The sequence below is a fragment of the Myxocyprinus asiaticus genome, chromosome 23, assembly GCF_019703515.2.
Source record: "Myxocyprinus asiaticus isolate MX2 ecotype Aquarium Trade chromosome 23, UBuf_Myxa_2, whole genome shotgun sequence".
Classification (NCBI taxonomy): domain Eukaryota; kingdom Metazoa; phylum Chordata; class Actinopteri; order Cypriniformes; family Catostomidae; genus Myxocyprinus; species Myxocyprinus asiaticus.
Genome location: NC_059366.1, coordinates 38,356,638 through 38,369,878, shown reverse-complemented (window position 1 = coordinate 38,369,878; position 13,241 = coordinate 38,356,638). Strand labels below are relative to the sequence as shown.

At 39.1% G+C, this 13,241-nt stretch overlaps 1 protein-coding gene across 6 annotated transcripts in view; it reads left to right on the top strand.

Annotated features, from left to right (window-relative positions):
- LOC127414077 (zinc finger matrin-type protein 4-like) overlaps positions 1-13,241 on the top strand; it is a 137,280-nt gene that overhangs the window by 71,624 nt on the left and 52,415 nt on the right. For 4 of the 6 annotated variants that reach the window (XM_051651800.1, XM_051651803.1, XM_051651798.1 and 1 more), the window contains exon 5: positions 5,659-5,883. The exons of the other annotated variants lie outside the window; for them this stretch is intronic. In XM_051651800.1, coding sequence (XP_051507760.1) covers positions 5,659-5,883 — 225 coding nt within the window. The remainder of the gene's footprint in view (positions 1-5,658; positions 5,884-13,241) is intronic. 6 annotated transcript variants of the gene reach the window in all.

The window sequence follows — 13,241 nt, the reverse complement described above, 5'->3', positions numbered from 1 at the left end:
TAGACGGTTGCTTTCAACCACCTGAGCTTTGATCACTGGATATGTGCCAGTTTGGAAAGTCATCACCGTCAACAGTAATTTACACATCAAACTTGGACTCAAGAGATTAGCTTGCTGTTTTATGCTTTTAGGCAATAGTTTCTCTTAAAATGTTTTTTGATTCTCTGTCCATATTTGAATTTGTTTGACTTTAAAGTGAGCCTAAATGCATCACAGATTTCTACTGCAGGCATCAAGACACAAACAGCAGTCGTGTTTCTATCTTTAGCCTATCAATGACTATTGAATATAATTTCCTGTCATAAGGGGAAATGATTTCAATCAAGCAAGATAGTGTTTCTTACAGCCCTACAAAATCATTCCCGAGACTAGACATAAAATGTACAGTCTGTTATACTGTTTTCCATCTTATGTGTACTTTAGATGATATAACAAGCACTCAGTGGTGGAAGTGAGAATATTATCTTCAATGTTATATGCAGTTTGTTCTTGGTTCACTCTCAGTGTTGGCTTGGTATCAGAGTTCTGGGCATCAATTTTATCTTTATTCCCTGCTGAAACAACATCTTAAACTGGCTTAAGATGGTTTGCTGGTCTTAGCTGGTTTAAGCTGGTCTAGCTAGTTCCCAGCCTTGCCAAGCTGGTCTTTAGCTGGTCTAGTTGGTCTCCCTACCTGACCAGCTGACAAGTGGCCAAAACCCCTCTAAAAAGAGTAAACCAGACAAGCTGACCAGGATGCGAGACCAGCTAAGACCAGAAAACCATGTTAGGCTGGTTTAAAGGAACAGTTCACACAAAAATGAAAATTCTCTCATCATTTACTCACCCTCAGGCCATTCCAGATGTGTATTACTATATTTCTTCTGCAGAACACACACACACACAAAAAAATATATATTTTCAGAAGAAAAGCTCAGCTCTGAATTCCCATACAATGCAAGTGAATGGTGGCCAGTACTCCAAAAATAACATAAAGGCACTATAAAAGTAACCCATTCGACTCCAGTAGTTTAATCCATGTCTTCAGAAGTGATATGATAGGTGTGGGTGTGCATTCTTTGCATTCTTCATGCATATCACTACCTACTGGTTGGGGCTGGTCAAAGGTAGAGATTTATAGTAAAAAAAAAAAAAATGAAAGCTTAAATATCGATCTGTTTCTCACTGTGGCGGAATGACCCGCCACTCCCTCTCGTCATCGCCGCCCCGCCTCTTAGGGCCGTCCTTCAGCCACGCTCACAATGGTATTTTTAAAGAGTAACTTAAAGAGCCTCATTTGGGCAGCAGATGATGAGGCACACCTGATGTGAGTAGAGCCTCATCGACGCTGCCATTAAAACGCAGAGCGCGCCTCTCCTCGGGATGCTGGCTTCTATCTCCTAGTGTGCACACACTGGCGTCTTTGCAGGTCCAGGAATAGAGCAGGATGTGTCCAGTGAAAATTACTGTAGATGCTTCGCCGGACCCGTGCCCCATTGCACCGTGAGGAGGCCAGATTCCCCTTTATTTTGGAAACTAATTCCCCATGAACACTTTATTCTCCTTTTTGGACATTTTATGTTTGTTATTATTTACAATAAACACCTCTCAGAGGCCTGACGCCACACCCACTGAGTCTGTCTCTTGCTCACCCATCCACACTCGCCAACACTTATTATACCACTTCTGAACACATGGATTTAACCACTGGAGTCGTATGGATTACTTTTATGCTGCCTTGATGTGCTTTTAGAGCTTCAAAGTTCTAACCACCCTTCACTTGCATTTATGAGCCTACAGAGGTGAGATTTTCTTCTAAAAATATTTTTTTGTGTTCTACAGAAGAACGAAATTCATGCACATCTGGGATGGCATGAGGGTTAGTAAATGAGAGAATTTTCATTTTTGGGTGAACTATTCTTTTAAGATATTTTTCAGCATGTAGACGGCTTCACATAAAGTAGACAGCTTTATAAAGCATTAGTGTAGCAATATGAAATGACTTTTTCACAGTTTTAAGGAGAAAGTGGTAGACTGGGGGATTCAAGAGAGATTAGAGTCAAAAGAAACCTTGATGACAATCCAGAGTGCCGTTCTCTCTGGAAAACTCATCAGACGAGGATTGGTACTGACAGTTGAGGTGGATGCGATGGAGTTACCCTTGAGATAGAGTCTCTTACCTGCCCACCTTCCCTTTGATTGTCTCTCGCTTCTCTTCCTGTCTCTCCGTCTCTGAAACCATCTTTGTTTTGGGGTTCATCTGCCTCTTCACATAATGTGGTGCTGCTGTATATGTGTACACCAATAAAGTATAAGTTTGTATATGTTAAATGTTCATCACAATGGTAAAAGCTGATAATAAAGGGGTCATGTCATATTCTTTTATTATTAATTTTTTTATTTTAGAGTTCCACTTTTATTGTCATAATTGAGTTTTTATGAACTTTTTCCAGCCTCTCTCTGACCCTTAGAATAAAAAGGGCCGTTTTTGCTGGTGCCTTCTTCGCATGTGAAATGAGTAAGGACGCTTACACACCAGGGAATAGTGAACTCTTATTTCAAAAGATCAAGGAAAACTTGATTCCTTATGATATAGCCCCTTTAAGTGATCCATTCACAGTGATTTGAATCATCTTTTCTCATCATAGTGAGATGTGGGTGGTGAGAACAGGGTGAAGCATAGCTGCAGATATGCATTATTGGCCTGAGTTTGCTACAATATGACAAATCAACTAAACAAAATGATCACCATCTTAGCAACCAATACATCCAACATTTGAGATTCACCCACGGCACTTGGCAGAAAAACTCGGATTCTGATGCATTTACCCGACTATATTAAAAGGCTGTATTTTCATAAAGGTCTAAAGGGATTGTTCCAAAAATGAAAATTCTGAAATCATTTACTCACCCTCATGTTATTCCAACCCCATTTGACGTTCTCCTGTGGAACACAAAAGCAGAAGTTCAGCATTACTTTCACACTGCTCCTGTTCATACAATGAACAAAATTACAAAAAGAAGCATAAAAGTACACTAAAAAAAAAAAAAAAAAAATATTATTTTTGTCTTGTTTTCCAGTAAAAAAAATAAATAAATAAATAAATAAAATCTTAAGACAAGATATATTTACTTGACCATCAAAATGGCATAAGATATTAAGTCTTTTTTTTTTTTTTTTTCAGAGAAATCAGACAAAATGTAGTAATCTATTTGCTTAAAACAAGAAAAATACATCTGCTAATGGGGTAAGAAAAATAAACTTGTTTTACCTTTAAAATAAGTGTATTTTTCTAACCCCATCTGCAATTTTTTTTCTAGTTTTAAGCATTAAACACTAAATTTTGTTAGATTTATCTGAAAACAAGACAAAATATATAATGCCATTTTGTTTTTCAAATAAATGTATCTTATTTTAAGAATGTTTAGAACTTTTTACTGGAAAACAAGACAAAAATACTAATTAAAGGGATAATTCACCCAAAAATGAAAATTCTCTCATCATTTACTCACCCTCACCCCATCCCATATGTTTATGGCTTTATTTTGCCAAACAGAAATTAAGATTTTTAAAGAATGTCACAGCTCTGTTGGACCATTCAATGTAAGTGAAAGGTGGCCAGAACTTTGAAGTTCCAAAAAGCACATAAATGCAGCATAAAAGTTATCCATACAACTCCAGTGTTTAAATCCATATTTTTAGAAGCTATATGATAGGTCTGGGTGAGAAACACATCTATATGTAAGTCTTCTTTTACTATAAATCTAAATGTTTTTTACCAACCCTCCTTTGGGTGTTCACAAGAGGACTGAGTTCTTCCTCTTCTGCTTTTTAGTGATTCTCATTCTTCATGCATATTGCCACCTACTGTGCAGGGAGGAGAGAGAAATATAGGAGGGATAAAGCAAAGGAAAAGAATTTATAAATCACATTTGCAAAATATCAAGAACTCTAGTGAACCTGCATAGGAGGGCTGCTTGAAAGTAGATTCACAGTAAAAAACATAACAAACTTTCTCACCCACACCAATCATTTCGCTTCAGAAAATATGGATTTACCCGCTGGTGTCATATGGATTACTTTTATGCTGCCTTTATGTGCTTTTTGGAGCATCAACGTTTTGACCATTTTTAACTTGCATTGAATGGACCTACAGAGCTGAGATATTATTTTAAAATTCTTTGTTTGTATTCAGCAGAATAAAGAAAGTCATACACATCTGGGATAGCATGAGGGTAAGTAAATTTCATTTTTGGGTGAACTATCCCTTTAAGTAAATGACTTTTTTGCATTGTTGTCCATGCAACTTGTCCACTATATTACAAGCCTTTTAAAGCTATACGATAGCTTTGTGTGAAGAACAGGCAGAAATGTAAGTTTTCACAGAAATAATTCTTTTTTAGTCTTTATGTGATTTAAAAGACCAGTAAAAATCACAGTGTGTTTATCTCATTCTAACCTGCAGCAGTGTCACACCCTGTGGCTATTTGGGGCTGGTAACCATGGTAACAAGTCTCATGGTGTCCTCGAGAATGTCACCTGGAAGATCACTTGCTTTTTCTCATAAGATGGAGGAGGGCTCCCTAACTCAAGGGCGAGTTCTCATCTGCACAAGCGGTGACCCTCTGTTGACCCGCATAAATGTTCAATAGATCAGGCTTGGAAGCATCTCTTAGTGTTATGTGTGTGTCTTTGTGTATGTGCAGTGTTAACTGAACTGCTGAGTGCACAAGATCTTTATTGTTTGTTTGATATTGAATAGGCTCATAAAAGCTACCTGTTTTATAAATTATCTTTTATTCTTTTTGTGAAATGTTTTGCTTGAAATGTGAGCTTGTGTGTTCTCAAATGCTTCTTGGTTTGATATTTTGTCATCTCATGCAAGGCCGTAACCATGTCTTGAACACTGTGGGGGGGGACCAAACCATTTTGGGTGTGGGAGTTGACGGGAGTTGAGGTCACAAATATAATGGTCCTCTTTGGTCCTTTTTTTTTTTTTTTCTCCCAATTTCCAATGTGCTCTAAGTCCTTGTGGTGGCATAGTGACTCGCCTCAATCCGGGTGGCGGTGGACAAATCTCAGCTGCCTCCGCGTCTTACCACATGGCTTGTTGAGTGCGTTAATGTGGAGATATAGTGCGTGTGGAGGCTTCACGCCATCCACCGCGGCATCCACGCACAATCACCACACGCCCCACCGAGTGTGAACCACGTTATGGCGATCACGAGGAGGTTACCCTGTGTGACTCTGCCCTCCCTAGCAACCGGGCCAATTTGGTTGCTTAGGAGACCTGGCTGGATTCACTCAGCACACCCTGGGATTCAAACTAGCGAGCTATAAACTGTTATTCTATGGAACAGAGCTGCTTTTTTATGTTCCAAGAAAACAAAAAATAAAATAAAAAACAGTATATGGGTTTTGAACAACATAAGAGTGAATAAAAGTACATTTTCCATTTTTAGGTGAACTACTCCTTTAACTGTTGGCTCATTTTTTGAGCACAGACCTGACAAGGACATACTCAAAATTAAAATTAGTCTCTTATAAAAGAAGATTCTTAGGAGATACATTCATACATTTTTAGTTTGGCATAAGTGTCCAAATACTTTTTGGGGCCCCAGGACGTTTACAGATGGTGAATGAATTGCTCTCTTTACAAGTGTTCTGTATCTGTGCAGATTCAGCTCCACCCACCCCTCAGAGCACAGACCCACCCCCTCCTTCATGGACACCGCTGGCCAATCACGGAGAGGCGGGCAAGTACTGCTGCTTGTGTGGCGCCTGGTTCAACAACCCGCTGATGGCACAGCAACACTATGAAGGCAAGAAGCACAAGAGAAATGCGGCACGGGCACGGCTGCTGGAGCAGCTGGCAGGCAGTTTGGATGCCAATGAAAGCACAGGTCAGTCAACAGGATGAGGAGAGAAAGAGGAGAGTGGGCGGAATGATCAAAATCCTATATTATAGTAGTAGTAATTCTATATTACAGTGATTACAGTTAGTGGTAGACCAATATAGGTTTTTTTAATGGCCGATACCGATAACGAGACAGCAGGCTGGCCAATACAATGCAGATATATCACACAATTTAATATAGTAAATAACCTATACATAAAATTGCTAAATAATAATAATAATAATAATAATAATAATAATAATGATAAACTCTTATTTAGCACTATATTTACTCAAAGTGAATATGACATTTACTGAAGTTGCTCTCACGCTCTAGTGCGGATCCAGATAAAGCAGCAATCTTCTAACAGTTTACGGGGCCCAGATCACCTGCTTGGATTGTCATAGACTGACCATCATGAAACATTCATAAATCAGAGGAACTGTGATTGGTTGTTTACATGTCTCAAATGGCTCCTTCACATGGCCTTTATAAACAGATTGGACAAATGGGAAAATGTATCGGCCATGGCGATTTATCGGTCTACCACTAATTATGGTAATGTATATAACACAATGTTTTCTTGCTGGAAATTCAATCAAAAACGGTTTCTAAATTAAATAACCATGTGTTAATCTCTATTTTGGATTATCCAGTGAATGAAACAATTTACCGAATGGTAGTTAATCTCATTTGATTATAATGATCATCATGATGGCGCTGTGGATGGCTGCCTCGGTGTGGAGCTCCTCAGTTCTTTTGTTGTTTTTGTTTGTTTGTCCTGTGTTTAGTAATATTTTTCCAGTCAGTTTTAACAGAGACGAACTGCTGAACATTCAACAGCATGTACCAGACAATCTTTTCCCGGTTTTTGAATATTCAGACGTTTTGCTAGACATTTTAGTTGGAGGCACTGCTCTGCTGTTCAAGAGACGCAGGCGAGGGAGATGAGCCGGTGTGCTGGTCAAACTCCGTCAGTGTGGATTTCGAACAGTGCTGCCGAGTATTCACTTAGCGAATCTCCGCTCTCTTCCTAACAAAACGGATGAACTACATCTCCTCACCCACACAAACAAGGACTTTTCAACCTCTGCTGCCTTGTGCTTCACAGAAACCTGGCTGAGTGAAGCCATTCCGGACAGTGCGTTACATCTGCCGGGCTTCCAGCTGTTCAGAGCGGATCGCATCACGGAGTTAACGGGGAAAACGAGAGGCGTGGAAAATGCTTTTATATCAATGAAAGTTGGTGTACAGATGTAACAACGTTAAAGAGGATGTGCTGTCCTAATTTGGAAGCACTCTTTATTAACTGTAAGCCTTTCTACTCGCCGAGGGAGTTTTCCTCGTTTATTCTGGTGAGTGTGTATATCGTGCCAAAACGTGTGTTTGAACACAGCACTGCAACAGCTGGCTGATCAGATCACAGACATGGAACAACAATACCCGGACTCAGTTATTATTATTCTTGGGGATTTTAACAAAGAAAATCTCACACGTGAACTGCCCAAATACAAATAGCACATCACATGCCCCACCAGAGACAGGAACAAACTGGATCATTGTTACACAACAATAAAGGATGCATATCGCTCTGTCCCCAAAGCAGCTTTGGGACTCTCTAATCACTGTCTGCTTCATCTTCTTCCAACCTACAGGCAGAAATTAAAATCAATCAAGCCAGTAGTAAGGACTGTAAAGAGATGGACCAATGAAGCAGAGCGGGAACTACAAGCCTGCTTCGATTGCACGGATTGGAGTGTTTTTGAGGCTGCAGCCACCGACCTGGACGAGCTCACAGATACTGTTACATCATATATCAGTTTCTGTGAGTATATGTGCATTCCAACTAGTACTTATTTACAGTTCAACAACGACAAACCGTGGTTTACAGCAGAGCTCAGGCAGCTTCGTCAGGCCAAAGAGGATGCTTACAGTGGTGGGGATAAAGTCTTGTACAATCAGGCCAAGAACACACTGAACAGGGAAATCAGAGTGGCTAAAAGGAGATACTCTGAGAAGCTGAAAAACAAGTTTTCAGCTAACAACCCTGCATCAGTGTAGAGTGGCATGAAACAACTCACAAATTACAGGACTCCTACCCCCAACAACTGGCTGACGACCTGAATGTGTTCTACTGTAGATTTGAAAGGCCCTATCTCACACCCCACACCGACTCTGACCTTCACTTCACACAAACACCAACACCTCCTGCAACCCCCCTCCTCCCCCCTCCTGCTACTCAACCTGCACTTAAGATCTGTGAAGATGATGTGAGCCGTGTCTTTCGGAAACAAAAGACGAGGAAGGCTTCAGGCCCAGATGGCGTCTTCGATCCTGTGCTAACCAGCTGGCCCCCATCTTCACACAGATCTTCAATAGATCACTGGAGTAATGTGAAGTCCCATGCTGCTTCAAACGCTCAATCATTATTCCTGTCTCAAAGAAACCAAAAATCACAGGACTTAATGACTACAGACCTGTCACCCTGACGTCTGTGGTCATGAAATCATTTGAGAGACTGGTGTTGGCCCACCTGAAGAACATCACTGGACCCTTTCTATATCCCCTTCAATTTGCTTATCGAGCAAACAGGTCTGTGGATGATGCAGTCAACATAGGATTGCATCATATCCTGCAACATCTGGACAGACCAGGGACATATGCAAGGATCCTTTTTGTGGACTTCAGTTCAGCTTTCAACATCACCATTCCAGCTATACTCCAGAATAAATTACACCAACTCTCTGTTCCCATGTCTATCTGTCAGTGGATTACCAGCTTTCTGACGGACAGGCAGCAGCTTGTGAGACAGGGGAAACTCACTTCTAGCACCTGTACAATCAGCATTGGTGCCCCCAGTGATGTGTGCTCTCCCCACTGCTCTTCTCCCTCTACATCAATGACTGCATTGTCAAGGACCCCTCTGTCAAGCTCCTGAAGTTTGCAGACGACACCACTGTCATCGGCCTCATCCAAGATGACGATGAGTCTGCATACAGAAGGGAGGTTGAACAGCTGGCTGTCTGGTGCAGTCAAAACAACTTGAGCTGAACACGCTCAAAGCGGTGGAGATCATTGTGGACTTTAGGAGAAACACCCCAACACTGACCCCCCTCACCATTCTAAACAGCACTGTGGCAGCAGTGGAGTCATTCAGGTTCCTGGGCACTACCATCTCACAGGACCTGAAGTGGGAGACCCACATTGACTTCATTGTGAAAAAGGCCCAGCAGAGGTTGTACTCCCTTCACCAGCTGAGGAAATTCAACCTGCCACAGGCTCTGCTTATACAGTTTTACTCAGCAGTCATTGAGTCTGTCCTCTGCACTTCAATAACTGTCTGGTTTGGTTCAGCTACGAAATCAGACATCAGAAGACTGCAAAGGACAGTTCGGACTGCTGAGAGGATTATTGGTTGCCCCCTGCCCCCCCTTCAAGAACTATACACTTCCAGAGTGAGGAAAAAGGCTAGAAAAATCACTCTGGACCCCACTCACCCTGCCCACTACCTTTTTGAACTGTTGCCTTCTGGCCGACGCTTCAGAGCTCTGAGCACCAGAACTGTCAGGCACAGGAACAGTTTTTTCATTCTGGCTATCCATCTCATGAACAGTTAAATTGCCCCATTGAGCAATAACTATGTGCAATACACAGTTTAGTCTTTTTTATATTTATCCAACACATCCAACCTCTTCTGCCATTTAATTCCTCTGGAAAAAAAAACATGTCTGTACATATGTGTATAATTAGATTTATTTTTTATTTTTTATTATTATCTATGTCTTGCTGCTGTTTTTGTATTGTTTTTGTATTGTTGTACACTGGAAGCTCCTGTCACCAAGACAAATTCCTTGTATGTGTAAGCATACTTGGCAATAAAGCTGATTGTGATTCTGATTCTGATTTTGTTGTTGTTTGGAAATTGATCAACACAAACCACAACTGATCGGATGAGCCACGTTCAAAGTTGTAAAAGATACATGTCTGTGACTGCACATCAGTTGAATTTTGTACTAATGTGCCATGTTGTGATGTTGCTTGGCAACCGTAAACAACTCAACTCTACTTTATATGGTGCCTAAGAACAATTTCTACAGTACCTTTATAAACTTTTACAGACAGTCATTCCACTCAGCACTAGTATAAATGTGTTTTCACAGCCTTTTTTAACTACTGATCCACAATTACAGACATTATTCTTGGAGGATAATTTCACCAGAATGAGCTCATCTCTGTGTGTGTTTGTTTGTACGTTATGGTGCGAAGAATCAGAAAACTGGCAATCTGCTGTGTTTTCAAAGTTCGCTTTTAACAACAAAGATTTAAATCTTGTTTTCCCCTTGGGAAAGTAAGTAGCATTATCCGTATTTTTTTAAAAAAATTTTTGGGCTGCACATATGAAAAACACACACACACACACACACACACACACAAATAATAATAATAATAAAAAAAAATACCTTTCAAAAAACCTTTCAAAAAACCCTCACATTTGGATCTTTCCTGAGTTCCTGCTCTTTAAATTCATATTGCACATTTATGTAATCAATGGACATGTTAGACATGCAGTCAGTATAATCCAGGAATCTTGATGTACTCTATATCAGAAGCCTGTTTAAATAAACCAGGAGTCACGTTGCTGTGGTTGCTCAGGGGGTTTGAACCAGGTCATGTTTATCGCCTTCGGATACATCTGTAAAACTAGATCCGTAAGCCTTTAGTTACTTTCCCAAAAGGCAAATTAGCTTGTCAGGCTTGTCACTTGTTTTTAAGTATGAAGACTTAAAAGAGCTTTGATTTAGATTTTTCTTCTACTAAAATGAAAAAGTCTGTCTGGTTTATGCTTGTTTTTCAGTGGAATTCAGTTACATTTTTTGCTCTCTTAAAAGTGGTTTTAACAACACGTGTAGAAAAATCATGTATCCAGAAATGCCAAAAGTATGAGTAAAGAGACAGAGATAGCCCATATGTGAGGGTAAAAGAACAGGCCTAATGTTCTCTTAAATACCAAGGGTTCCAATGAGTTCCAAGTTCACAAATATAATCAGAGCTTTAGTCTCATTGGACATCCTGGAGCCCAAACAGGACACACAAACATGAAATACAGCTGTCACCAGAGTAGTGTCTAAAAAGAGCATGCAGATTCCCACCAAGGCTCAGCAGGTAACTTAGATTCTGCATTACCACGGATACAAACACATCACAATGCAGAGGACAAGCAAGCCAACAAGTCATGTTTTTTTTTATTTTATTTTAAACTGCGATTCACAATCATGCCTGTCCACCACAAAGTCACACATTAAAATATCTGTGGGGGATAAGCTTGTTGCAGTTTACAGTGGAAACATATAAAGTAGGGGGATATTCACTAATAATTAATTGTGTCTGCTGATAGTGTGGTGTATTTGTTCTCAGAAACAGTAAAGGATGAGACAGGTCACTGGTACTTAAGAAAGGGAGAAAGTGTAACACTGAATATGGCATCTATAGGAATGGAAGTCCCACCTTACATTTTTAGAGACATCGAGCTCTGTCTGTTTACTTCAGAATACACATGAGCATTAACCTTTTTTTCTTTCTTTTTTTTTTTTTTTTTTTTTTTTTGCATGATCTGAGCTAAAGAAGCACAGTTTATGATACCATTGTTGTTCAATTTTATTGTGAATTTGAAATATGTTTTTTGATAATATTATTATAATTATTTTTTATTTTTTGAGATTTTGGTCTTTCTCTATTCAAGTAGATAGGAGCTGTACTTGTATCCATAGAAGATAGCAGCCCGGAGGCATTATGAACATGGCCGGAGAATGGCCTGACTTGTCCTAAAAGTACTTTGTTTTAACAATTCACTATATAAACTATGCAAAAAAGGTAACAGCACAAATGTGTGCAAAATTTAGTGCTGAACACAATGTGCACAGCACAACTGCATATCTTCCAGGTAGTTTCTGAGTGCTTTGTTGTGGATGATGCAGCAGACTACCACAATCTGGCATACTTTCGATCCAAACACATAAACAGATTCTTTAAAATGCCGAAAGTGCGTTTGCCTGCACAACATGACTGGATATATGCCCATTTATAATACTCTTCTCCATTACACGATGAATTACTGCTGCTATAAGCAACAGATAATGTACAGACACATTTTCATTTTACTAAATACTGTTCTCACTTGCTTTCCGCAGGCAGTAATAGTGCAATATTAACCCTAAAATGCATATGCAAATGTACCCACCTAAAATTCATATGTGGATCGGAAAACATATATAAGTATATATAAATGTATATATGTATTATATGTATATACTGTATACTGTAAAGATTTACAATATAATTTCATTAAATTCTGAAGAGTTTAACACACAGAAAATAAAGTACTTTTGGGTGACAAAAAGGCTGTAGAACTGAAATATGTCTCAATAACCCTACCCACACTAACACATACATAAAAGTACAAAGGACTAGGAAAAAAAAGTTTTTATTTTTATTAGTTATTTTTTTGTATTACAAAAATGTAAATATAAACATTTAAAATGACAACCTACTCTATATTACTGCATGAGCATAGCAATTTTTGTTGTTCAGAGTTCTGAAGTGTTCTGAAAAAGAAAAGTTGCAGTTTCAAACACATAAAAAAGTGGTCCAGGAGTGCCCTTGCTGTGAACTCTGCATTTCATCTAAGGTTGCTACATGGGGAATGTCCCTTTACTTAGTAAAATGTCATGCACTTTGTTAAAAAGCATCATCTGAATGAACTCTACACATAAATATGAATGTGAACATGGTATTTAACATAGAGTATACAGTATTTAAATGCATAACACATGGAAATGGAAAACAATCCATGTATTACAAGAGTGTTAAATGCATTGAACACCATAGTAAAAATACAGTAAATGGGTCATATTGGACCCACATGTGCATTCAAGGTTTAGTGATGCAAATTCTGAATGTTAATAACTAAATGTTATACAAGTCAGTTAACATTGTCAAAGACACGTTAATTGAAGAATACATGGAGTGGAAGATCAAAAGACCACTTTGTGTAAAAATTATCGTACAAAAGTAGACAGCAGTGCAAATTTTGACCCACTTATGCATTTTAGGGTTAAGTGAGTCTTGTGAATAATGCACAATCTATAATAAGCCTAATTTACAAATAAAGGAGGTGTGTTTACACTGAAAACAATGACAGTAAGTTTGTTAAATTACGTAGGCTGCAGGTATAGCACCTGGTTAAACTGGATTGAAGGTAGTTAGTAAGGCGCCGAAATACCGCTTGCAAAAGTGTGGTTTTCAAATATGGTTGCTGCAGTATTACTATAGTAAAACCAAGGTTTCTGCCAAAAAACAAAACAAAA